Consider the following 27,241-nt stretch of genomic DNA (forward strand, 5'->3'; position numbering starts at 1 on the left):
CTGCGCAGATGAATAAATGTGTTTTAAGCTCGCGACGGAAGGTTCGGAGGTCCGGAAGTTGACGAAGTCCTGGGGGGAGTTCGTTCCAGAGGGTGGGAGCCCCCACAGAGAAGGCCCTTCCCCTGGGTGTCGCCAGACGACACTGTCTCGCTGACGGCACCCTGAGGAGTCCCTCTCTGTGAGAGCGCACGGGTCGGTGAGAGGTATCCGGTAGCAGTAGGCGGTCCCGTAAGTAATGAACACGATTACCCCTTTTATAGATAGTACTAATTGCTGTGACCAAGGAAGCAGCATATGTTGACCTCTTTTGAGCCAGTGAGGACTCCTGCTGATCTAAAGTTGGGCAGCTGTAGGATGAAACTTTAAACAGCCTCTTTGATTATTATTTTTTTTGGCAAGAGAAGCAGAAAACACACATATCAGTCTTTTTTTGTGGGTTCTCAGCAGGATGCATGTATAGGGCTTAATTTGAGCCATATTTCAACTCCTGATTCAGTGTCAGACCTTAATGCAAGAACTTGAGAAATAGTAATCAATACTTAGAGTCCATTTTAATACTATTGAGAATAAATTCCAAATATTCTGGGATTGAAGGAAGGAGCTGCAGAGATTTTGAACACCTGACCATTCTCATTTTAGAAAGAACATATGCTAAATGATAGTATCACCTGTAATGTTTGCACGGTTCTTCAGCCAACATTACTTAATATAATGAGAATCAAAAGGGAAGCATTAGTTTATAGCAAGTAGGATTAACCAAGCTCAATATTAAAAGAAGCAAGCAAGGTACTACAGCTTAGAGTAGCCAAGAAGAAACTCTAAGAACATTGGAGCCTAGCTATAGAATAGCAATAGCTGGATCACTTCCAGGGAAGAATGGAGGACTGAAAATGTGGAGCTGATAATGTACTAAGAATAGGGAGCTGACAAGCAGATTGGTTCCTTTGACCCTCTCTGGGCAAGGAGAAGATGCAAGATTGCCTAAATTGCACTCCATATAGTTGCCCCTCACAAGGAGGGGGGAAAACTGGGAGCCAGGAAAGCTTGTCATACTTGCTCCAGCCACAGTCAGAGTCTTGCAAAAAACACTAATTTCACACTTTTTGGGGGCTAATCGCTGTTTTAGAAATTGCCTATTAACTACTTTAAAGAGATTAGACACCTTCAAAATGACAAGGCAGTGCCTTCAATCCTTAATATAAGAAATTGAAACTTTTTAAAAAAAGCTTTAGAAATTCAAAAGAAACAGCAAAAAGGAACACAGGGTTTTGAGCATAGAAAGTTTTAAACGGATTAAAGGGTCTGAAAACATTAGAACATTTGATCTCAAATATTAAGACTCTGAAATTAATTCTAGAGAATTAAGTATTTTTGTGGAAAAATATTTTAGATATTGGAGACATAACAAGATATAAAAAGCTAAGGAACTTATAAAGAGTTTCAAGACATTTTTTAAGGAATTGCATCGGGATACTGAATCACTGTATCAGCAGTGTTGTCTATTCTTAGGAGCCATCTGTTCCCAGATGAAACTGTTATAGAAAAAAAAAATGCAACAAAATCTGAGAATGTGAACAAGAATTTGTCATTAGACATGCAAAAACTAAAATCACCTATGGCTTTAAAAATTAAGAAGAAAATATGAATGCCAATTTCAGAAAGTAATTGGAATAATTTCATCTTGCTGGAATTTCAAGAGGCTTTTTAAAGTTTTTTAAAAATTAGAGATGAGGATCAGCAATGGATTAAAGAGCAAGATTGTTTTACCTCAAAAGAAGAAACACAAAGTGGCTTTATTCAATCAGGGTTAAAATGGGGACATGTCACTTTGAGTGGTTGTTTTTGGACTTGCTGACACCCAGATTGGAAAAATGTTGTGTATTGGATTTGCTTACAGTTAATATTATGTTTAAGGCTTTTTTCCCCTGTACACGTATATTGTATAATAACTGGACAGCATTTAAATTAGCTTTGTGTCTAATTGACTTTTTATTTAAAGTACAGGATCTTTGTGAGCTTGCTCTCTTTAAAGGACGTAATGTTCTTTTTTGTCATGTTAAATTTCAGCCTTTTGTTTATATCAGGATGCTGGGACCACTTTATGCCTTCTAAATGCAGACTTGCTTACAGTTGAGATATGGAATAATGAATGTTATATTTATAATTATATGAATGTAGTCAATATATTTATTTTAGGGACCTGTTTGACCTTTTTGATACCTGGATTGGAGAAGACATCACTTATTAGATTTGCCTACAGTTTAAGAGTTGAGTTATGGGATTAAGAGTTTTATTATCTATTATTTAAGGAAATAAAAATAGTGAAATTGTTTAAACTTATTATGATGAGGTGGAAAACCGTAATCTTAAGTTGTTGTTTTTATTTCTTTTATGTTTTATTGCACCTTTTATTCTCTTATTTTTTTCCTTTCTTTTTTTAGTATGCATTTTACTATTTAATTAAATTTTTTAATAAGATTATTAACAAAAAATAGCTGTATCTCGAAACATACCAAATACCTGGAAAGTGCACTTGGCTAGCCATGAGTGCCTTAGTACATTCACTCGTGTATACTGTAATACACAACTTGTCCTCAGCTGGCTGCTCAGAGTCCTCACCCTCCAAACTTGGTTGCACATTTGCTATGTCCGTCACTGAAGTGTTCAGACTGGGTGACTAATGGAGCATTTGACCAGCTCTAATGAGCCATTACAAGTAAATGAGGCTGAAAGTAAGAGCCACAGCATGGGACAGAACAGAAAGACCCAAATATCTTCATTATGCTGGACATTACTTACACATTTCATGAAGTAGTAGCACTCTATTACTCTTCCTTTCCTCTCGCTCATCCACACCAGTGTACAAGAAAAGATAATGCAAATGCTTATATGGACAGGCAAGTGGAAGGAAAAACTTCCACAATCTCCACTATGCCAATAATCCAACAATGTGAACTTTGTAACTGTCCTTTTTTCTTTCAAGTGTTCTTACCGTATCACCATCCTCCAGTGAAGCCAGCACAAAACAACGGTAGCTCAAATCTTCTGAAAGTGGCTTATTAAAGAAGCCTTTATAATTCTTTTCATCTCCCAAAACAAATGTTTCTGGCAGTTCTTCCACTTGGGCTGCGATATAAGGCTTGAGGCGTTCTGCTTGTCGACGCTGGCGTCTTTCTGTGGCCCCTTGGTTTATGGCCTCAAGTAGCTGGAGAGTCAAAGAAAACTTATGTAAGAAAAAATTCTGCCAAATAACTTTGTGAACTGCACTTCACAAAAACGTATGCTTTTAACAACATTCATTAATCGAAAAAAGTGCTGCTGACTTTGTGTTACCATAGACCAACATGGCTCCCCTCCTATAGAAGACAAGGGTAACCCTAACCCTAACCCTTTTATTGTATGAAGAAAAAGGATGAAGAATAGGTAAAAAGAGCTTAGGACAGTAAGCATTTGAGAATGCCCAACTGCAAATATTTATTTATTGGATTTCAAGAGCATTCAACTCCAAAAAAGATTCTGGAGGACTTTTAGAAGAATTATTTATAGAAGCACCAGGGGTGAAATGCTCCCGGTTTGGACCAGATCGCCCAATCAGGTAGCAATGGCGGCGGGTGGTTCGTGAACCGGTAGCAAAAATCCCTGCTCCCCCCCCATGGCCCAGCTGAGCCACACGATCATCAGAGGTGTTTTTTTTTACTTTTAAAAGCATTTTTTCTTCGGCTGAAAAATGCTTTTAAAAGTAAAAAAAAAAGCCTCTGATGATCATGCGGCTCAGCTGGGATCGTCAGAATCCTTTCAAAGCATTTTTTCTACAACCTCTTCAGCCAAAGAGGCTGTTAAAAATACTTTTAAAAGGCTCCTCTGGCGATCCCAGCTGAGTTGCCTGATCATCAGAGGCTTTTAAAAGCATTTTTTTTACTTTTAAAAGTATTTAAAAAGCATTTTAAAATGGTTTTAAAAGTAAAAAAAAAAAGTTGGTCATGCCCACCCAGTCACATTACCACCACCACCACCAAGCCATGCCCACAGAACTGGTGGTAACAAATTTTACATTTCACCCCTGTGAATATGTACATAAATATTTATGTACATATTCACAGGGGTGAATATAACTACATAAATATTTTCCAGGGAAAAAAATGGCATGGAAACAGAACCAGGTTTTAAAGAGTCTTGTGGAAGACTTGGAGACTTGAAGAATGGGAACAGTTATGTATGTCAAGGGCAGCCTCACTCAGAACACATTGTAGTAGTCCAAATGAGTGACCATTTGAATTTCTTCCTGTTTGAGGAAAAGGTGCAAGTGGAACACAAGGTGTACAAAGGCCCTGATGGACACAACTACTATTTACTGTTTGAGCATTATTTGTGAATCCTAGAGGATTTCCAGACTGCATACTAGTCTCAAATGGGGAACTACAAAACCCACCCAAGACCAAAACCTAAGACCAAAGATTAAAATATCTGAGATGGGGAAGTGTCAGGATGCTAAAGAGGCACATCCACTTTTGTTTTTCAGTCTTGAATCTTGATAGGGTGCCTCACCCAGCAATTTGATGTGCATATTAAACAGGAGGGATGAGAGCATCGAGCTTTGAGGGACCCTCCTTTCAACACCAAATGGTCCTGACCACTGAGGAAGGAGGTGAACTCCTGTAGCACTGTACCCCCCACTTCTAATCTGCCTAACTAGTCCACAAGGATACTGATAAACAGTATTGAAAGTTCCCAAGAAATCAAGGCGCATGAGAATGGATGCAGCACCTCCATCCCAAATCTGCCAAAGGTCAATGACAAGCACAACTAGTGCTACCAGAGTACTATATCCTGGCCTGAAACCCCACTGAAATTGGTCCAGAACCCTTTATAACTCCTATCCAACCACTTTAACCACAAAGGGGAGGTTGGAAACTAGATAATAGCTTCCAAAATAGCTATTGTGGAAGCCCATGAATTTGAACTTTCAGAGAAAAATAATAGTTTGGCAGGCTTTGAGATGGATTTATTTTATCCAACAAGCATACTTTGCAGTCTGGAGTACTGTCAGATCATTATATTTTTCCATATTTTATGTCTGCATTATAGCAAAGGTGTTTTTTTAAATAAAATCCCATATGGTACTAATAGATTTCGTAGGGGATCCAGATTAAAAAAAATGAAGATCATAGTCACCCATAAATTCGTAAGAATGATATAAACATATCAAGAATTTAATTACATTGCTTTGAGAGGCTCTCAGATATTTAAGTGTGCATTTCTAATGAATACAAATGATTGCCAGGGTTTGAAACGGAAATTCTAATTTAAAGTTTAGGAAGGCATAACATATATTTCACACAAAATGGTAAAAACAAACATATAGCAGCAGAGCAAATATGACGCCCAAAAGACAGATGTTATATAAAATCATGCTGTTATACAGTATTGGGGACAGAGGCTGTTGACTTTTGGTCTCCAGAATGATATTGTTGCTTTACATCCATACACTGGGTCTTCAAGTCCTATCTGTTGAGGTCAAATACACACACATCCAGAGTACAACCTTTTTGCTTGGAAGAGAGTGTGTGAAATAGAATGCAGAAGGAAATGAAGTGTGATCCATAAATGCAGTAACACCTCTGGGAATTCTAGCATAATGACTTCTTTCAAGTTAAAATTGCAGGCAATTTTTAGATTTAGTTGGAGTTAATGGGCATTTGAGGAAGTTAGTGCTTCTAAGAACATTAAGAGATGGTGATAAACCCTGCTGTCCTAGGGGAATAATCTCACACATGCAAAAACAAGGATATCCTGCTTCAGAAAATGCCAAATCCTCTATCAATACTACTATCCCCAGCACACAGGGTGAATATGACTGCTGGGGAATATGACTGTTATAATCTTCTCAGTTTAATATATAGGCTGTGGATAATGCTCAAAGGCCCTTTGGAAAAGATGGGTCTTTACAAGTTTGTAGAAGACCACTGGAATAGGGAGTACTCTTACCTTGGAGACTAGGCCCCAACCCTTGATGTCCTGAGCAGATATTGTCTGTGTTGTATGGGTAGCTTTTATCAGGCAAAAGTGGCCTTTTTAGATACCCTCATGCCATTAAGGTTTTAAAGGTATTAACAGCATTTTGAATTGTACTCGGAAACCTACTCCTAACTAATGCAGTTATTCAATCATTGTGTTGATTTGTTCATGAGGGGAATCACACATATTTATCATTTATGTTAGGGGCGTTGTCATGGCAATGTCACATGACGTATCGCGATTTCCCCCCTTCACTAAACTGGGCATGGGTATGGGCCAGTGCATGATGCATCAGAATTTGACAGCCCTGATTAGGTGCATGGTTAGGGTTAGGGTTAAGGTCCCATCCTTTGGCTTGCCTGAGCCACACTGAATGAAAAGGAATAGTCTTGGGCCACATATAAAATATATAATATAATTAATGTATCTAAATAACAAACTTTCTTTAAAAAAATATTATCTTGTGGGAGTGCATTACTAGCTATCCAGGGCTGTGTATGGTCAACAGGCTGTGGGTTGGACACACTTGATTTAGGAGATTACAGATTCAACTCTCAACTAAGAAATCTGAAGACCCCTGCAGTAGCATATTTCTTTCTTCTCATACCTGGTCCAGTTCCATCTCATCTGGACTCTTCAGTCTGGAGGCAACCATACTGCTTGTGTGCTCTATTGGTACTACCACAATGTAGTATGACCTGTGGAGGTAGAAGAAGAAGGAAAAAGTGAGTTCTAGATATAATGGAATGTCCTCCATAAAATCCTTGTAATGGACCCTCACTGCTTCACTTTCTTTGCATTCTTCAGACTACCATGAATTAGAGAAATAATGTTGTAAAGCCTAGTTATTTTATAGCCGAGTACCAATTTCAGTGGTATGTTATGGAACCATAAACACGAATGAGACTTCAACAAGCTTTGCAAGGGATTTACATTCATTACTCAAGTAATTGGGCAGATAAGGTCATCTTGGGTCCTTTAAGAGGAAGGAAAGTGAGATTATGGCTTTATGGCCTTAATTACCATAAGCAATATATAACTCAAAGAAGCAATATGCAGTACAGAAAAATAATTGTCCAAAATCAGAATCCTAATAGGTTGCTGCTTCAAATCCTATATACTAATCTCTTGTATTTTGTCCTCGCTATTGTGATATATTTTAGAGCATTTTGTAGTTGAACAATTAATCAGTGTGTATGAAATCTGACGTGATTCCCAGTGATACCATCTTACTGCCCTTACAAAAATCTATTCACTTTGCAGGGATTTCCTAATCTGAGTAGGAAAATACAGTACTAATTCTACTATATTGCTTTTTGGAGAACATAGTGACAGATCAGTATCAGAATGGAATCAGAGATGTGGACAGAACATACCTGACTGGCACAGAAGTCTTCACTTTGGGGAGGGTGAAGGTGAACTGTCCATTATGGATATATTTGTATGTGGAAACAGGCTTTGTCTGGAAAACATCAGGTGATGTCCTGATGAAGACCCGATGTTGCAATGCGCCTGCACTACTTCCCCGGTTTGTAAGTGCAAAGGAATAATTTGTGTCTGGCTGCAAGTCATTAATCAGCTTCTTCATAGAATGTCCATCTACCTCCACAGTCTGCCCATTGTATAGAATCTGACAGCAAAATAAATAAAGCATTGGATTCACACTTAGATATTTTCTCCTAGGAAAGAAATTAATTTTGTCACCAAATTTCTATCTCCTAGTTGGGTCTTTGCTGTGATCTTCTGATAATATGTGAAAACTGATTTTAACTAATCACTACTAAAATGAGGTATTTATCTTGGGAGTTTCTCAATATTCAGATAGCACTCGTTTTCTAATTCCACTTCATCTGGACTCTAGATCTAGTTCTAACTGAAATTATCTTGATTCTGTGGGAACATTGCTGTCCAAAATGATACCTTGGTGGATTGCTTTGGAACTTAGAGCACGTTTTGTTTCCATAGACTGCAATATACTCTGATGATCCCTATTTGAATGGATGATTTCAGAAGGTGGCACTCAGAATCTTCATTGTGCTACTCTTTGGAAGAAACAGCAATTCATGGTGCCTCACTGGTTTTGTTACTGATTTTTAAATATAATTTTTATTGCAGAACAGCTTAAGATTAAAAACAATAGAAACATTAGAAAAGAAAGAAAAAATAAGGACTAAATAAGAAAGAAAATAGAAAAAGAAAGAAAAAAAGAAAATTAAATATAAAGGGTTCGTTACTGATTTTTTAATGTTTTAATTTTATGTTGTTAAGAGAAAGACAGATATAGAAAGACAATAAAAATTAGTTTCCTTTCATGGCTGATGCAGACTTGCCCAGACATTTAATTTTTTATTATTATTATAAGACATTTGGAATATAGTGAGTGTCTCTGCTTTAACAACCAAACTTTGATTCCATCTTTAATTATAGTCTACTTTGGCAAAGCAACAAAAGCAATCAAAAACCCCTCCTCTGTTTCTTAAATAAACATCTAATACTTGTTAAAAAAACTAAGATTGTGGATGGTAAGCCAATACTCTATATGAGTGGTCCCCAACCCCCGATCTGTGGACCAGTGCTGGTCCGTGGCAGGCCAGCAACTGAGCCATGTAAACAAGCAAAGCCCCATCTGCGGGATGCAGGCAGCATGCAAAACTGTGCCCCCTCCAGTCTGTGGAAAAACCTTTCTCCACAGAACTGTTTCCTGGCGCCCAAAAGATTGGAGGCCGTTGCTTTATACATCCAGGAATATTCTACTTACAATCTCATGAAAACGTGTAAATTCAGTCACATTTCACAAGAAAACATACATCTAACACTCCTTTGAGAAATAGGGAAGAAGCACTCTTATACCATGGACATCAGGTTCTGACTGCAACAAACATCTTATCATAATGCCACTACTCACTCACTCCACCAGACCACTCATTTTTATTTTTTTTTGCAGGGAATTTATATCCTGGTCCAGATGAAATAATGATTGTTGCTGGAAGAAACTGAAAACCTCACTATTGATTTTCAGTAAAGAATTTCCAAAGGTCCCAGTTCTTCCCCCATTAAAAGAAAGGAAAAAAAAATCCATGAGATTTATCGTATACATCCATGCTATAATCTGGACAATATATGCTTTAATTAAATCTGTTAAAGAGAAAGAGGACACTATTTGGGCTGTAGATTTAGTGTGCAACTGTTTATCAAGTGGAGATAATGCTAATTGTTCCCATGGAGATTTATCAGCAGTGCTTATTAGATTATTAGGGTTTGGCATGGCATTCTACATGTGTGAATTAAACAGTTGGGCAATGAGGAGCCTTGTTTGGAATATTCCTGCTTCGCAGATCATATTCAGGCCAGTTATTCCTTTGGTACCTAACCCTGCACATAACCTGTACATCTAGAATCAGCAATAGGTATAAGGAAGCTCATTTACACTTCTTATAATTGCATGGTTGCTCTACAGTTAGCAACCCAATAGCATCACCTGCTCCCAAGCTCCATGTGGCCAGCTTGTAGGGGAAATTGCTGTCAACTCTAACTTAACCCTCATCAGCAGCCTAAGCTATATTAACCTAGCCAGACCTTCTGAACTTTACATACTGTAGTATCTTCATTAGTTCTATTAAGAACACATTGGATCTGCTGAACTGGAAATGAGGAAATCCCAGCACAGAATTCACTATTAATAAAGGTGTCAGGCTTCCCTGTCCAGGACTCAACTGTAAATCTTTAAATCCTGATTTCAACATGCTTGGCTAGGCAACAGAAGTTACATATCTCTGTCAAGGTCATCTTCCTTACTCCCTCCAGGAAGCTTAATTTACAGCAGCGGTTCTCTGTACATTCAACATAGTGTGACTAAATACTAATCTTTATTGCATCCTAGAAGGCTTATTAAATAGTTGATTCTCGTCTGTCACGGTGAAGGTACAGTTCTTTTCTTATACTCCTGGGACTTTACACCCATTGATGCTTCTTTGTGCCTTTTCCATGCTTCCATGGATTCTTTGCTCTGTATTTCATAGCCCTGAACCTGAATATTGCTGACTGTTGACATAATTTGCACCTCTGTTCTGAGAACCTTTTGGCTTAACCCTCACAATATATCCACCCACTCCCAGCAGGCACAACTTCATACCAAGATGCCTTTAGCTTGCTGTAAGGCATTGTTTAGAGTGGTCAGATGTCCAGAATTATGCCAGACAGTCTGGATTTTGTAAATATTTTCCCTGTCTTTGCTCTGATGGCTCCCGTTTTGCCTGCAATTTTCATCGCTCATGTCTGCCTTCCTGTAAGTTTAGCATATTTGGGTTGTAAAACTCCAGACATCCATAAAAATGGCATCTTTTTGTTGCCATCCAATGAAAGTCCAGACTTTTGTAGCCCAGATATGATAGTTCTTTCTGATTTCTTGCAGGAAATTTGGCTGCTTGCAGGCAAATTTCACTTGCAGGCAGTGAAAGTACATCCAGACATGAGACTGACTTGGCTTTCCTCCAAGAAGTCTGCATGATGATGGCAGAATGATCTGGGTGGAAAGGAAGTGGAAGACATAAATATAATATCTGATGCCAGATTCTGACTCTTTATCTTTTCCCTGGAGGTTTTTAATACAAAATTAAATAGTTTGCTAGAGGCAGCTGATGCTGGTAGGTCTGCTAGTTATAGAATAGAATAGAATAGAATAGAATAGAATAGAATAGAATAGAATAGAATAGAATTCAATTCTTTATTGGCCAAGTGTGATACAAGGAATTTGTCTTTGGTGCATATGTTCTTAGTGTACATAAAAGGGAAAAAAAGAAAAAAGGAAAAAATACATTCATCAAGAATCATAAGATACAACACTTAGTGATAGTCATAGGTTACTAATAAGCAATCAAATCATACTAGGAAACAAACAGAACAATATAAATCATAAAAATGCAAGCAACATGGTTGTAGTCATAAATGGGAAGAGATAGGTAATAGGAAGGATAAGAAGAAGAATAGTAATACAGTCTTAGTAAATAGTTTGACAGTGTTGAGGGAATTATTTGTTTAGCAGAGTGATGGCATTTGGGGGAAAACTGTCCTTGTGTCTAGTTGTTCTGGTGTGCAGTGCCTTATAGCATCATTTTGAGGGTAGAAGTTGAAACAATTTATGTCCAGGATGTGAGGGGTCTATAGATATTTTCACAGCCCTCTTTTTGACTCCTGCAGTATACAAATCCTCAATGAGAGCAGGTTGGTACCAATTATTTTTCCTGCAGTTCTAATTATCCTCTGAAATCTGTGTCTGTCTTGTCTGTATAAAGGCAATTCCCATCTCCTTGTGTGTATCGGTAAGAGACAGAAAGCACAGAAATACGTGTGTGCATGTGGGAGAGTAGGGTTACCTGTATCAGCTGGTAAGTACTCATCTAATATTTCTCTCAATTGTTACATTTTTATAAGTGGAGGTACAGTTTGTTCTCTCATCACAATCTTTCTTTTGCTTATAATTTTATAGGGTTGCCACCTTCCTTTTTAAAAAGTATTTTAAAAGGCATATTATGTTTAAATATTACCTTAGCTAAATGAGTTACTCTGACTAAACTCCCATGGTACTAAGTTTATGTTTCTATGCCCTTTCCTAATACAGTCTAATAATTCAAGAGCATTTAGGATATGCAAGAAATTTGGAGGGTCTGCCTAGCTGCTGATTGCTATACTTTAGTGACTGAGATTAAAAGAGGTAGGAATGAGAAAGTGTAAATAACTCTGCAGCAGCTAAGAAAAAGCATTCTGCTGCCAAAATCCTGATGTGTCTGTCTGGGTTTACATGCTTAGGTGGTTTTAACAAATAGTGACCTAGTGGCAGCAAAACAACTGTTTTCAGATAAATAAGCTGATCCCTTATCACTTTTATCAAATCAAAGTCAGATTCAGGACTGCATGGAAGACTCTACAGTAATTATTACACTTAGATCTTGGATGTTGATAATTTCTTACCTTGAATGGTACTGCCGATTTATAAGAATCAGGCACTTCCCAACTAAGTAGCACTGAGGTTTTCATCACCGCACTGACACGGAAGTTCTTTGCGAACACTGCAATTAAAAAGACTTCTCTTGAGCATTGTCAAGGGAACAACTGTTATCCAATTCTGCCCTTTCATATCTTAGATTTAAACTAACATGGATTTTTCACTTCTTCCTTTGGCTCTTCATCACAAAAAGTCAAAACAGAAGAGCTACTGGGTACTGGTTACGTAAAGAAATTCCTTTTTGACGTTTACATGACATCGGCTGTGGTACAATGTTCATGCCTGTTCCTCCCCTCCCCTCTTATAAGTTATAGTAAGACTGAATAAGGTAAGGTAAGACTTACCTTACCCATTTTCTATCATAGGAATTCAGAATCTGACCACAGCAAGAGGTGCCTACCTTGTTCCATTGGCATCGTTCTTGACTGAATGCTGGGGCTGAGAGGTCCCGCTCCCTTGCTAGTGTGGGCTCTAACTTTGATGTCGTAAGTTGTATCCGATTTGAGATTGGTCAGAGTGATACTTTGTTCCTTGGTAACATTGGTCAGGTTTTGCTGGCTGTTTATATCTCTGTATACAACTGTATAGTTGGTAATTTTCCCATTCCTCTCAGCCAGCAGTGGTGGATTCCAGGTCACTTTAGTGGTGGAGGTGGTAAGCCCAACCACCTCCAGGTTCTGAGGGAAGCCACTTGGTGGCTCCTCTGGAGTACTTATTTCCTTCTCAAACTCCTCCCCAGGACCTGCCCTATTCTTTGCAGACAATTTGAAGATGTAAGTGGCACCCTTGTAAAGTTTGGTCACAGTGTAGTGATCATCATCTTTGCCAAACTGAATTACTATCATCTTCTCTTCATCGGCACATTTGTATCGCAGCATGTAGCCCAGGAGCTCTCCAACCATCTCTTTGGGCGGCAGCCAATTGATTAGGGCAGTGTTCATAGATGTTGTACTGATCATCATAGTAGGTTTGCCTGGGACTGTGGAACAAAAACAGGGTATTAGGCTATGAATGGAAGCGAAATTTAGATCTTGAAGCACTCAAATAGCATTAGAGGTAGACTACAAACTTTTTCGGAGATTATGCTGCATCAGATTGCAGATAAATGATCCCGTATCTAAATGAATTAGAATGTTAAAAGCATTTTTCACACCCAGGATGGCACATGTGGACTTCCAAAGTGCCCTGAAGTGGTTCAGCCTAGGAAGAGCTGTTCTTCATTGCAATTCTGAATGGATAGCTCAGTTTTTACTACTCACTGTATTCCATACTTAAATAAAAATAAATAATTTGTCCAAGTCTTTATTTTATGGGATGGTGGACCCTTTAACTTCAGAAAAAAAGAATAGTGATTAATCTAGTATGTTATTAAGTGAGGTAGCAACATGCAGAAGAAACCAAACTGTAAGACAAATCATTTAAAATGCAGAAGATACAAGTTTGGTTTTTAGCTTTATAAATATATCCAAATTTAACAATTATCTACATTACAACCAAAATTGGTATCTATGGATTCCTTATCCAGCTCTGTCTTAAATCTCAGTGCATCTATTCAAGCATTCCTTGAACCCCAACATTTTTCTAAATGTCAGATAATGCAATCTTGGATAGTTTGAACAAGGTAAAAAGTATAATTATAACATAGTTATTTGGTTACTAGTATAAATTATCGAAGACATGTCCAGACTTGGCTTTGGAATCCCTGCTAGTTTGATGCAGAGAAATTTCATGAGTAGCAGTTATAATTTCACCACCTGTGTGAGCTCCCAAGAGAGTGTAGCATGCTGCTTGCAATCAAAATACACTGCATTTAAGCTGATGAACTGGTTCCTGCTAGGAATGCTGATGTGATGGCTGTGCAACAACCCGATTCCAAATTTTGTATGTGCAGTACAAATTAAGGGCTGCTCCCATCAAAGCTTAACACCTGCTGTATAAAATGATGGTTTTATATCTCAGTTAACCCACAATAGATACATCTCTTTCCCCCACATCAGGTGAAATTGATGTGTAAATCCAACCGCAGCAGAACTATTCGGAGCCTGTTTACTGCCAAAATAAGCATTAGCCTGTGTTGGATTGTGGCACCCAGAGACAAATCACAACAGCAGAGTAATATTCCACATATGGTGTGAGTAGGTTTAGCTAAGTTATGATGATGATGCTCCTCTGTGAAAGTCATTTAGATTATGGAAAATGTTTTAACAAACTTTACTTGTTTCATTGGATCCTCTGGTGGTAGGGTGAACAGAACTGATATGACAGAGAAACTAAGAGATGGCAACACTAAGAATGGCACACAAAGGAATTTTAAAAAGTTTCTATGGAATGATTTTGTAGAACTTGGAACTAATCTAAAATTTTGTTAGACTACCTGGCATATATTAGATCAGAAGAGACTAACCCACACTTTTCATATGACAACAATGCTCCAAAGATATTCCCCATCTCATTTGTTTTCCAGATACCTGGCTTCTCTTTCTACCATTGCATTAACATTTCTGGAAGGAGTATATTCTTCAATGAAAAACAGTTTTAAGAATGTCTGTTGAAATTTGGCAAATACCAAGACAGGAGTAGATAATCTTTCATTCATTGTTTTAAAAAAAATAATTTACAGTTTAAAAAAAATGAGCAAAATCTGAAGCCAACAGAAATTAGCATGTAAACAACCAGGCATCATTCCAAAACAAGAGACTACTACAGAAAGTCATTTAAAAAGCTCTGCATTGTCTCATTTGATATACTTGGATAAGACTGTAACTGCAAATCCTGAATATAGCAGGCAGTTCCAATTGAATCCTAGTGTGCTTTCTATTGAGGAACTCTATGTGTCCCCAAGTCTATTTCCATCATCTGTTTGTTTGTGCTTATTTAGGCAGGAAGAAGGAACAGGGATAGGAAATGCAGCATTTCCTTAATCAAGGGTAATAATTTCTGTACTGCAACTAATTTCAGTGCTTTTCTGTTTTTGTAGTTTTATCTTCGTTTCAAATATCATTTCCAAACAGGTCAACAGAGTTAAGTAATTATTTAGAAACACAGCTCAGAAGATATGATTGAGTCCTAGACATAATTTAACTCATTACAATTGTATACTTCAGTGGTTTCCAATCTAAGGCATCACTGGTGGATTGCGAGTCTAATATGGGCAGTTACTGATACAGGTACTAAAAGATTTTTATTTAAATTAAAAGTCTCAGGAAGTCACTAAATCTGATACAATTTTATTATTCATGCTTGATGAAGTAAAAGTAAAATGAGGACCCAGATTGTTGGGGGGCAATAAGTTGACTTTGTAAATATACAAATAGAATGAGACTATTGCCTTACACACTGTAAGCCGCCCTGAGTCTTCGGAGAAGGGCGGGATATAAATGTAAATAAATTAAAAAAAAATTTCAGTAATTTTAAAAAGTTGATAATTTTTTTTATTTTGGGTATCTGAAGTATGACATCAGGCAAAAATTATTTGTGCTGCATGGTGTATATAAACACAATGTTGTCAATTCTTGATCATATTATCTGGATTAAAAACTGTTGTCCTGATCCAGATAAAGATTAAGAATGACAGACACAAATAAAGGCATCTAAATGAAAATATATGTTTCCCACTATGTACCTTGTAAGGACATATAATTTCTTCTTTGTTTGGTATACTAAAGTCGAGATAATTCAATGAATTATAGAAAGGATCAGAACAGACAAAACAGTGTATAGGATCATCAATATCAACTGATAACTATAAACCTGAGAGAAACAATTTAGAGCCTATCCTTGCCATGAAATGTGGTAATGGCCACCAGTATAGATGGTTTTTGAAAAAAAGGCAATTCATGGCAAATAAATCTACAAAAAACTGTTAACCATGAGAGCTAATAAGAGATGAGGGATACAGTATCAAATACTAATATTTAATACAACGGGATCATTGTATTCCAGTTCTGCTTGAAACATCTGCTGTTGCTAATACCTGTAGGATGAAGTGGCCCTTGGGAACAGAGGTCTGTATTTAGTTTAGTTCCATTCGCTACCAACCATCTACAGACCAGGTAAAAGGGGTAGAACTCTCAAATATTCTCAATTTCTTTGAAGATTTACATTTCTGCCATGACTTCAACTACATCAATGATTCAGCAGCTCAAAAAAGATAGTAAAGTAGACCTGTCCATCAAGACATATTGTAGAACAAATGGCTTACCTGCTCCAGTTGTAGCAATCACTTTGGCCTTGCTGCGGGCCCCATCCCCTTTAGTGGTATAGGCTGCGATGCTGACAGAATAGGTAGTTTCTGGTAAAAGGCCCCCTATGATGGTTTCCTATAGGAAGAAAAAAGATATATATATATATATATATCTCAAGCAAATTGAAAAGGAAATGAGTAGCGGAGCATTTCTGACTCTCAGGTCTACTCTGGAGTTTTCCTCTAAAAAATTTAAAAGTGTGTTTGGTTTCAAGCTCTTTTAGTTCTTAGAGCTAATATATCTCTTCACTGAAATACAGAGTTAAAATTACAAATTGGAAAGGCAAGTTTTTAAAGATTATAAATACAGGTCAAGAAATTTCTCTTTTCTCAAATCAGGTCAACAGATATTCAACTTTTTTCCTCTAATTTGGGCAGAAAGCAGAAAAAATATGGAGAAGTTTGTAGAACTTTACAATTATAATGCAATATGACAGAAGTTACTTGTGGTCTGATAAGTGAATAATGTAATTTAATCAATAAACAACAAAATGATATCTCTTAATTGAATGTCACCAGTGAAGAACCAAATGCTGAGTAGCTAATAAAAATAATTAATCATCCCTTAGTGAGGCACTACCTTGTTGTGGTTGTGCTGCTAGCATGTTCTGAGAAATGTGAGAGCTATGCTAGACCTTCTGGACAGATGTCATCAGAAGAAGCAAATGAAGAGTGTCTCTCCCGTAAACAATATGGTGAGACGTAACTTACAGAAACCTATATTGGATCAGTTATTTACTTCGATCAATAAGACCATGTTAAGTGTTGGAATTTCTGGACATCTGGTGACAAGTGGACTACAGGATTCAGGACTGCTGGCTGAGAAACCAGGGCCAGCAGCTGCAGGACTACTGGAACAAAAAAATTTCTTACCCATTGCAAATATAAAAAGATTGAACACAAAGAAATAATGATTTGCTATTACAATCCAATAAAAAGAGAGTATCTGAAAAAGACTCCACCAATTCTGGAAAGAACAACTTCAGAATCAGAAATAACAGAATAGCTGCTATCAGATCAGCATCAATTTATAATATGAAATAAAATACTCAGAAAAGTAAAATTAGGAGAACTGCAAAGGTCTATCCAGGCCAAAGGAACCTAAGCCTTGCCAGAAGTAGCTAAGACAATAGAGACAAACTAGAGAGAGTTGATGGTTAAGGAAGCCAGCGTAGCTATTAAACCATTCTCATTTCCAAACCAGGCACCCTCTCCCCTAACTTCTCAGAAACAAAGAAACCCCTAATTGAAAAAAACAGGAGGAATTGAAATGAAAAATAATTGAGCATCTAGAATAGCATAAAAGTATCCGAATAAATTTGCCTGATTGAAGTGTGTTAAAAAAGCAGCTTGCACAAGCATTAAAAGATGCCAATATTGTAATATCAAACACAAACACCAGCTCATTGCAAGAAATAAGCCAGCTGATGTACAGCAGGGTTGCAATTATAACTGAACACCTGGGATGCAAAATCAACAAAGAAGAAAAAAAGTCAAATAGTCTACCACCAAGATGGAAGATTAGATTGGAAAACAAAATCAGCAAGATAGACTAGATGAAAGAAAAGAAGCTGAAGAACAAAAAGACCTAATCAAGATATCCTAGAAACAAGGGAAACTAAGGAAGCACTAGAAATAATAAAACAGCAAATAACACCTTTGGCCAAGATGATCAGCAGATATGCTCAAATTGCACACTGCAGAATCTTCCATTTCAATTGAATCTGAAAGGTTTCTATCAATCCATCAATGTAAACTGCTGTAAACCAATCAATATCTGACCAAAAAAAAACACAACCCCAAAAAAACCCAGCTCAGCTCCAGGAGCAGCTATGGAAAATCCAAAGAAATATAATTTGTAGGCACTTTAGACAAAGGAAGTGGATAAGAATAAAAAGAAGCTGAAGTGAAATAACTTGTACTAACAGCAGAAATAGTATAAGAGAAAATAGCAAGGAAGATCAAGAAATGGTCAGCACCAGGTAAAGATAAATTGCATGGTTTTTGATTGAAACATCTGATTGGTCTACAATGACTCATTACCAAGCAGTTAACAACATACTGCAAGGATATGAAATGGAAGATTGGTTAACATCTAGCAAAATCTATCTGATAATGAAAGATCCAACAAAAGGGATTGCACCAAGCAACTAGAGGTCAATTACCTGCTTACTTTCAAATTGCTAACCAGTGTAATAGTTGAGGCAGCCCGACAGCATCTAGTTGAAAACAAGTTCTTTCCCCCTTAGTAGAAAGGAAACTATCCAAACAGCTAAGGAACAAAAGATCAGTTCCTAATTGACAAGATGGTACTGGAAAACTATAAGAGACTGAAGACCAACTTAACTGTACTTTGGACTGTTTACAAGAAGGCATTTGATTCCCTGCCGCAAGACTAGATTATTCAAGTGCATAAAAACAACAGGATCAGTAGCTTTGTGCAAAGAGCAATGGCACAATGGAAGACCAAAGTTAATATCCAGAGAGAAATCTTTCAGAGAGAATGGCTATCATCACTACTGTTTGTCATTGCACTGATTCCTCTATCAACAATACTGAACAAGTTAGGGCATGGCTATCAAGCATCAAAAACATCTGCCAGACTATCCCACCTTCTTTACATGGATGTGGAAAAATATCATTTGAAATAAATTGCTGCTTAATGGTGACCAACTAAACAGTAAAGATATTGCAAGGAAGTTTGGACTGGACATATATGGCCATCCTCTTCATCAACCGAAGAAAGGTAGTAAAAACTAAGGAATCAAGATACCCTATGGAAATAACATCAAGAGTCTGGATGAAGACCGTGACTTCAAACTGACAACATCAAGCATGCTGAAGTCAAGAAGAACATTAGAAGTGAATACAACATGAGAGTGAAGAGTATCTCAAAGTTCAAACTCAGAGGCAGAAATACCATCAAAATAATTAACACTTTGGCAATGTCAGTTGTTAGATACACAGCTGGAATAATGGACTGGACTCAGCCAGGCAGCAATGAATTCTACTAACCAAGGAAAAATAAGCAGGCATGGAAGGCTGCAGGTACGTGAAACAGGTGAAGAAGAAAAAAGGGCACTGGAAGAATATTTGAGAGATAGTAAAGAAGATGCACTGAAGCTAGCATACCATGAAGGCTTACTGTCTCTTTCCAAGACCGAACTGGCCTACAAGAAAGACTAAATGAAGAACAGAAAAGGAACATGGAAAGATAAAGTATTACATAGTCAGGACAATAAAAGAAATGGCAGGCATATCACATAACAAGAAGACCTGGCAATGGCTAAGAGCAGAAAAATTGAAGAAAAAGACTGCACAAGATCATGGCTGAAGAACAAATGCATACAAAGCCAAAACTGAAAAAACTGCAAAGACAGCAAATGCCACCTCTGCAAAAAAGCTGAAGAAATAATGGACCACCTAATTAGTTGCTGCAAGAAGAGCACAGGCTAATTACAAACAGGATGACAAGGAAGCAACAAGGGTGCATTGGAATATCTGCAAAAAAGACCATTTGTCTGCAAGCAAGAACTAGTGGGACCACAAAATAGAGAAAGTCATAGAAAATGAAAATGGTAAAGTGCCTTGGGACTTTAGAATTCAAACAGACAGGCATCTGCCACATAACCCCCCAGACTTAACAACTGTCAATGTGAAAGGCAAACAAGTCTGGCTAGTGGATGTTGCAGTATCTGGAAACAGTAGAATAGAAGAGGAAGAACTGTAGAAACACAACAAAAACCTGCCAACAGAAGTAGAATGACTGTGGCAAAAGGAAGCAAAGATAATAATAGTAAATGCCTTGGGTGCAACCCTAAAACATCTGGAATACCACTTGTGACATTGACAAAATCACCACTAGTCAATTGCAAAAGGCAACTTTACTTGAAACATCTTGGGGTGATGCCTTCAATATCATCAAACATCTGCCTGTCCTAGATCCTTGGGAAGGATTTGGTAGGTAGATAAAAGTGCCAAATCCAGTCTAAACATCTGGCTGATTGTGTAACCAACCATAATTTATTATGGCTGTCCATCCTACTAAACTTTGGGCAGTCTACCAATGCAAATACAGAGTTAAAATGGACAGCCCAAATAAATAATAACAATAAAGACATGATTAGCCTCACAGATACATTAACCCCAGACCTGAAAAGAGAGCCAATTCTTAAGGGCTTTTTGGAATTCCTGGGGACTGGGTATCATCCGTATCTCTGGAAGGATGCTGTCCCAGAGGCCAGAAGGAGCAACAGAGATGGCACATTTCCTAGGTCCGGCAATATAACAATGTTTAATTGAGGGGTCCTAGAGCACAGTCATTCTGCCCAAAGTATTGGGCAGGCAGAAACAGAGTAGCAATAAGGAAAGATTAGTTTGGCTCCATCTAATTAGTATGGCAATTTATTTGTTTGGTCTGAAATTGTTAAATTAATCTTTCACCTCAATCTTTCCACTTTACTTGCTTTAACTTTCAAAGCTTTTCTTTCAGTTTATAAGTCTAAATTTTACTATGTCTTATTTTCATTTATATATAAAATGCTTTCCAGCATCACTGTTTGTTGAAGTTTAATTGCTATGAACCACTTATGGGAGACAATTTTTATTTTTAGAAATGTCAAAATTTAACAGAAAGGTTCTTCAAATCAACAGGTCATGCTATGTTATATGCACGTGGTGATAGGAAAAAATTCTGTGTTGCAAAAACAACACATGGCAAAAACAAAAAAAGAACTCCACCATCAAACTCCAGGGCAGGGCAGGAAGCTAATATGACTGTGATTACAAAAAGAGCAGTAGTTCTAATTGGCAAGAAAGTTTTCTTACAGAAGTCTGCAACACATACCAAGCTTTCCAAAAAAAGAAAGCATTGAGATGGGCAATAAGATTGTGGGTGAGGCTGCCAAGTTAAATCATTTGCCGTTATATGCCCAGGTGTTCAATAAAATACCCATCCCATAAATGGAGAAAATAGGTTGTAACAACAACCAAAGGAAGATGCAAACTCCATAGAAAAGAAAGACATGGGATGCTAGTTTTCTTTTCTCATTGATGTACTCAGTTTTAAAGAAGTGTCTAATCGCATTTGAGTGAGTGGAATTGGCTTCATAGACTGTGGCTAGGCAAAACTATTTTTCAGATAGTTCATGAGTTTTTTTAAACAGAAGCCTTGTTTTGGCCTTGAATACATGAGTTAATAAGCAGTCTGCAGCTTGATTAATCAAAGTCAGTTGATTTGTGAATGCAAGACCCTTATTTAATTCATCCCAAGAATGAAGGCATTCAAAAACCAGAGCAAATTTTCCTATTTTTTTTCCTGCATGGAGAAAGCCAGAGTCTTGTGTTCATATAGCAGGCTAACCAAACCCCAGATACCCTATTAGTTGCACCTGTTTTCAGGTAAAGCCCCTGTGTGAAATAGAGTTCATTTGCCAATCAACAAGTTGTATGATTTAGTATGCTATGCAAAAATATTCTGACATGTTTATTTATTCTGCAGCCAAACTGAGATTCTGTCACAGAATTCTATCGGGAGCAACCTGTTTAAAAGGGGTCAAAAGATTTTTAAGCAGAATTTAAAAATATTAACTCTGTACATGAGAACTCTGTACAATTGAATATCCAGGCACAGAATTTCACTAAATCTGTATTATAATGGATAGAGCAGGACACTTTCTTGATTTCTCAGAATCATTTCTTCATTGTATTCATTTGGAAACCAAATCAAGAAATACCAATCAGAATGACACAGGAATTAGAATAGGAAAAGATTCCCCTTTCCCTGGAATTTTGCATGAATGACCTGAATCAATCAACACACATTAATCACATCAATTAAAATAACATGGAAAGGGAAACTAAAATATATAGCACTACAGGCTATAAACATCGCCCAAAGAAATAGTGAATACCACAGTGCACACAAAACAGATACTCTTACATGCTGTAAAAAGCATTGGAAAAGTGAAGTAGGAAGAAGGAGGAAAGAAAGAAAAAAAACATGGACTGGGAGAAAAGAAAGGTACCATTCCAATGATTGGCATAGGGCTGTCACTGCAAATCCCTTCTAACATAGCCCTTCTCTTTAAGAAGGAATGGAAGTCACACCAGCTAGTTTAAGCATTCCCTTTCTCTCTTAGTTCCCCTCTCCCCAAAGGCAATGCTCAAATTTCTTCCTTCAAATTTATATTTCAAAATTACTTCCCCAAAATTGAATTTGACTGTTTGAATATGATTGTTTTTGTACTGTAGCCCGTGTTTCTATCGAAGGTCATAGCTGAGAAAGCAAAGTTTATTTCATGATTGGGAACAATGAATTTTAAAGATTATATAGAACTGATTTTGCCATGTAACCAGTTGGGCAAGGACAGTAAAGAAGGGCTGCTCTCCCTTCATCTGTCTTAAATTGCATTGTAACAAGCACGGAATAAAGATGACAGAAATGTCAATTGCTCTTCTGCATTGTTTGCAATCTAAATGCCAATTTGTTCAGGATTTGTAGCTGGTTGAAGCTCCACAGTAACTTCTCAAAATATCTGAGAATTGATGGGAATGTTTTGACAGCACTATGCACAAAGATTTAAAGATTTCACAAGATGATCCTCAGAACCTTTTGATCCAAGCAAACACACTAATAAATGGTACTTACGTGGTCAGCAGAGTCCTTAAGCCTCAACTGACGAGAAGGAGGAAAGAAAATAGGGTAAGGGAATGGTGATGCAGATTAACACATTCATACGTGAGATTTGGTACTAGCAAGATCCCAATAATATACAGTTCTTCACAAATGTATCTCTAAAAATGTAAAAGGCATTAGAATCTGATATTTAACTTGCTTTCAACTGTCTTAATTCCCATCACAAAGCTAAGCAAGGGAGCTTGTCTTTTCAACTTGTGCAGAATGACGACAACTGCAAACTTAAGTATACCTAGGCATGCTCCATCAAAACCAACTGGAACTTAGGACAAACTAGCCACATATCTGGTGGCTTAAGGCATTTATTACATCTAGTGCAGAGGTAGCTACCTTGGTATACCTTTGAGGCTTCAAACAAATCTCAGAATCTTTCACCATTTACTGAGAAATGGGTGGGGGGAAACGAAATGGGTGAAGAGATGCATAAAGTACTGTTGGAGTGCACCCATGAGCAGGTAAGGGTAGTGAAATATCACTATTTATATGGCTCTTCCATGCTCATGTGTTCAGAGGCCTTGTTTAGGATGACCCAGGTCCTTTTGAATAGAGCAGGCTCAGAGGTCTACCTGTAGGGCCATTTGGAGGAATATGCTGGGCCAGGGTACATTTTTGCTTTGTTATCTGGGAAGTGTCTGATCCTGTTGGGGCTGAGGAAGTGGACAAGTCCTCTTGATTGAGCCTGCCCACATGTATATTAAATCCATGTCTATATGCAAACTTCTTCTCCTGTTTCTTTCTTTCTAGCAAAATGTATTAATCTTTATTCATTTCCATTCCTAAATCAAAGACATAAAGACTGCTGGTTTTCAGCTGCTGTATTACATAATGACAATTATTTTCAATTATGGACTGATATTCTTTAGTTTATTACATGCTTTGGATTATTTCCAAAAAGTGGGTTTTAGGATAAAGGCATTGATAGCAATAACAATCCTCCCCCAAGGAACATTATGGAATAAATATATTAAAATATGACACATGCATCACCACTGTTAAAGATAATGTATATTGATTAGTAAAACATTCAGAACCACCTCACAATTATAAAATTTCTTAAAAGAACAGGGTAGAAATATGTATAATGAGCCCAAAAAATGGTGGTATATATTCAATTTTAAGTTTTTTTAAAAAAATGGTTACACTGGTTACACTGTCAACTTCAGCATACTATAATCTTTCCCATTCATCAGAGGAACGAACCTCTGTTTTAGGAGCATCTCTGTGATGAAATCAGCTACAGGTAAATGTTGGAATTTATGAAACTGCTACCTACCAGATAAAACAGTTCTCTGCTAAAACAGCCCAATTGCTTCTTAAGTATTCAGTGTCACTGAATAAGATAAATGGCTTTGAGGGAGCCAAAGGCCTTGATAAAAAAACAATCAGCTGCTGTTTACTGCTTAGAGGGAGGTAACCAATGCAAGCAGAGCTAATGTTGGCAGTTGGTATCACCAAATCTACAGTTCTAGTAAGAGCACCAAATAGATTAGTTTGACCAGGACTAGTCTGAGATTTATTTTCTGCCCTGTTTACAAACTGTTTGCAAAGAAGGCCTCCCCCACCACTACACACTCGATTGTTGAATGCACATTCTTTACTTTAGCTGTCTGACTAAAGAATTACCGTGTGTGAGTTGGGCAGCCATATAAATGAAATAAAATTCTTTTAAGAGCAGTGAATCTCATGTGGATCTTCTTAATGAAGCCAGACTGAATAGTCAAATAACTCTCTTTCCAGAAGAATAGTTGCTACCCAGGACTCACTTCTCAAGAAAGCAAGAGCTATTTTAAAGTCTTATTTCTGAGTTTATCTTATAAGTTGTCAATCAGTGTAGACACAAGGTAGACAATTAAATATCCTCCAGATTTTTTGGACAATTCTCATAAATTTCAGTCAATCTTACCAATCGCAAGTGTTGTGGAAGTCATATTCAGAATCAGGAAGAAGTATCACGTTGCCTACTGTATGTTCTTATTTTATCCTAAGTAAAATGCTTTGCTAACGTGACAATTAAAATGAATACAGTACGGTCAAGTATCAAGTATCAAAATATTATGTGTCTTGGAATCTTGAATATAAATCAAAATATTCAAATATGACTGAAAATCACAAAATATATTGGCACACAAAGCCCAGAGTAGAATTTAAATGTGTATATACAGGATAGAACAAGCAGTGTGATTTCTCTGATACTGGGAATCCAAAGTTACTGTCAGATTAGTTATATTAGAAAAGGGCTGTTGCACCTTTATACTTAGAAAAGCAGAACATGTTTATGTAGTAAACTATACAATAACAGTAACAAAGTTGGAAGGGACCTTGGAGGTCATCTAGTCCAACCCCCTGCTCATGCAGGAGACCTATACTAGGGATTTGAACCGCCAACCTTTCTGATTGACAAGCTCAGCGTCTTAGCCACTGAGCCACCTAGCCAGGCTTATACAGTGGAGAGTACTGTCTCCTGAACTCTGCTAAAGTAATACATACAGGCAAATTCTTGAGATAAAGTCACTCTTGTCTGTCCATGTAGGACACAATGATTGATGCTGTCCTGCTAGCTACTTTTCAGCTGGAGGCAGAGACACAGCACAGAAATTTACTTAAGTATAAAGTTCTCTTACATAGCGATCAGTTACTAAATTCAAATGAAAGAAGGAATATGTAGCATGTTTTAAATTTCCCTCCTGTTAGTTTTAAATTCAGAATGAAGAACAGTATTTTATATATGGCAAAATGTTCCTCTAAATATTCTTGACCAATGTGTAATAGGGAGATGAAGGGAAAAGAGGACCTACATGACAGAACAGTATTATTTATCAACACAATGCGAAAAGCTCAGTGCATTTCTGATAATCTTCTCAAAATTTTAGAAGGCAATATTATCTGAATGGTCAATATGAAAGCTGACTGCATTTCTGATTATAAAGTCCCCAACATTTTAGAGGGTGGTATTATCTGAATGGTTTTCTGGCTTTATGACTGTTCTCAGGCAGCTGGATCAAGTACATGATACATTGCTACACCTTTAGCCTTCAAGCCTTTCACCTGCTGAGCTTGTAGCTTTTCCATCTGTCTGGTTATCATCCAAGAACACCCACCCATATAAAAAAAATGGCAAGTCCCTCCAGGAAGGACAGATTCTTGTAATTCCCATTCACACTGGCTGATTCCTTGGATGAGATCCAGAATTAGCCTGCACACATAGTTGATTTATTAATTTGCTAGGAATCCGTTGCTGTTTAAAATGTATCCCCAGATTAGCGCTTATGTTTCTTACAAGGAACAATGACTGGAGACCAATTGAAAAATATCCCAACAAATATGTGTGAACAGTAAGAATGAAACCTCTTTCTAGCCGAGAATTAATACAAATCTCATCTGGCAAATAAGATAAATAGAAAGCTTTGCAAGGCATGGTCTTAGACTATTATACTGCACCTCCATTTGTTGAAGGATAGGTATATACAGATTCCATTTTCTTTCAAGAAAAAAAAGGCAAGTCATATCCATGAAGGATAATCAGAGGAATACACACAGAGAGTGTTTTACATCAAAGTTAAAGGTATTTGTTCTACTGTGGCTGTTTCTGCATAGACTCTTTTACTTTCTTATACAAAATGTGGTGGTTCAATGGGTTTAATTGAATTATTTCATCTATAGGAGATTAACCATATATCTTATTGAAGAGCAAATCTTTAGCCCTACAGAAAGATAGCAAACTTTACCAGCTAAAGGGACAACTTTCTCAAAATCACTGTGTATCTTCCCAGATACGAAAATTTTGAAAAGGTTCATAGAAATTCTGATGATCTAATCCAAGAAATATAATCCTGTGCTAATAGGTTCTTATTTTATTTCGCCTTCATTCTTAGGCTGGTCTTTATTTTCTAGTGTATGAAAGGTGTGCGTGATTTATTTTATTTTCTTATTGTTTGCTGTGCTTTGCTCCCTGTTGAGAGAGAGATAAATAATTCAGCTATACTTAGGAAGTAAATCAATTAGTCTGTGGACTTGTCTTGTAATTCTACTGGGTGCCATTAAAAAATCTAGCTCACAACTGATCACCCCAGCTTGCAACTATAGACACCTCAGGAACTACATATTTTTTTCCCAGCATGAATCCTCTCCCCCCTCCCCACCCATCCCTCCTGAATCCAAAAGGTGTTCTGTCTTAGTAAGCAGAAAAACTACAACAAATGGTTCAAAACTAAGATTTAGTTTCTTATTTATTTCAGTGACATTATGAGTATACTACTTATACTAAGCAACTCCTGACAAGATACTC

The 27,241-nt window shown here is 37.2% G+C and overlaps 1 protein-coding gene across 5 annotated transcripts in view; it reads right to left on the reverse strand.

Moving 5' to 3' along the window:
• Positions 1-27,241, reverse strand: part of PTPRF (protein tyrosine phosphatase receptor type F) — a 609,016-nt gene that overhangs the window by 49,262 nt on the left and 532,513 nt on the right. For 3 of the 5 annotated variants that reach the window (XM_058175103.1, XM_058175101.1, XM_058175099.1), the window contains 7 exons: positions 22,909-22,935; positions 16,218-16,335; positions 12,417-12,995; positions 11,983-12,080; positions 7,392-7,645; positions 6,623-6,713; positions 2,993-3,205 (listed from right to left, as the gene is read on the reverse strand). In XM_058175103.1, the coding sequence (XP_058031086.1) occupies positions 2,993-3,205; positions 6,623-6,713; positions 7,392-7,645; positions 11,983-12,080; positions 12,417-12,995; positions 16,218-16,335; positions 22,909-22,935 (1,380 nt within the window). The remainder of the gene's footprint in view (positions 1-2,992; positions 3,206-6,622; positions 6,714-7,391; positions 7,646-11,982; positions 12,081-12,416; positions 12,996-16,217; positions 16,336-22,908; positions 22,936-27,241) is intronic. The other 2 variants (XM_058175102.1, XM_058175100.1) reach the window with 1 other exon arrangement.

Source organism: Ahaetulla prasina, chromosome 3, assembly GCF_028640845.1.
Source record: "Ahaetulla prasina isolate Xishuangbanna chromosome 3, ASM2864084v1, whole genome shotgun sequence".
Classification (NCBI taxonomy): Eukaryota; Metazoa; Chordata; class Lepidosauria; order Squamata; family Colubridae; genus Ahaetulla; species Ahaetulla prasina.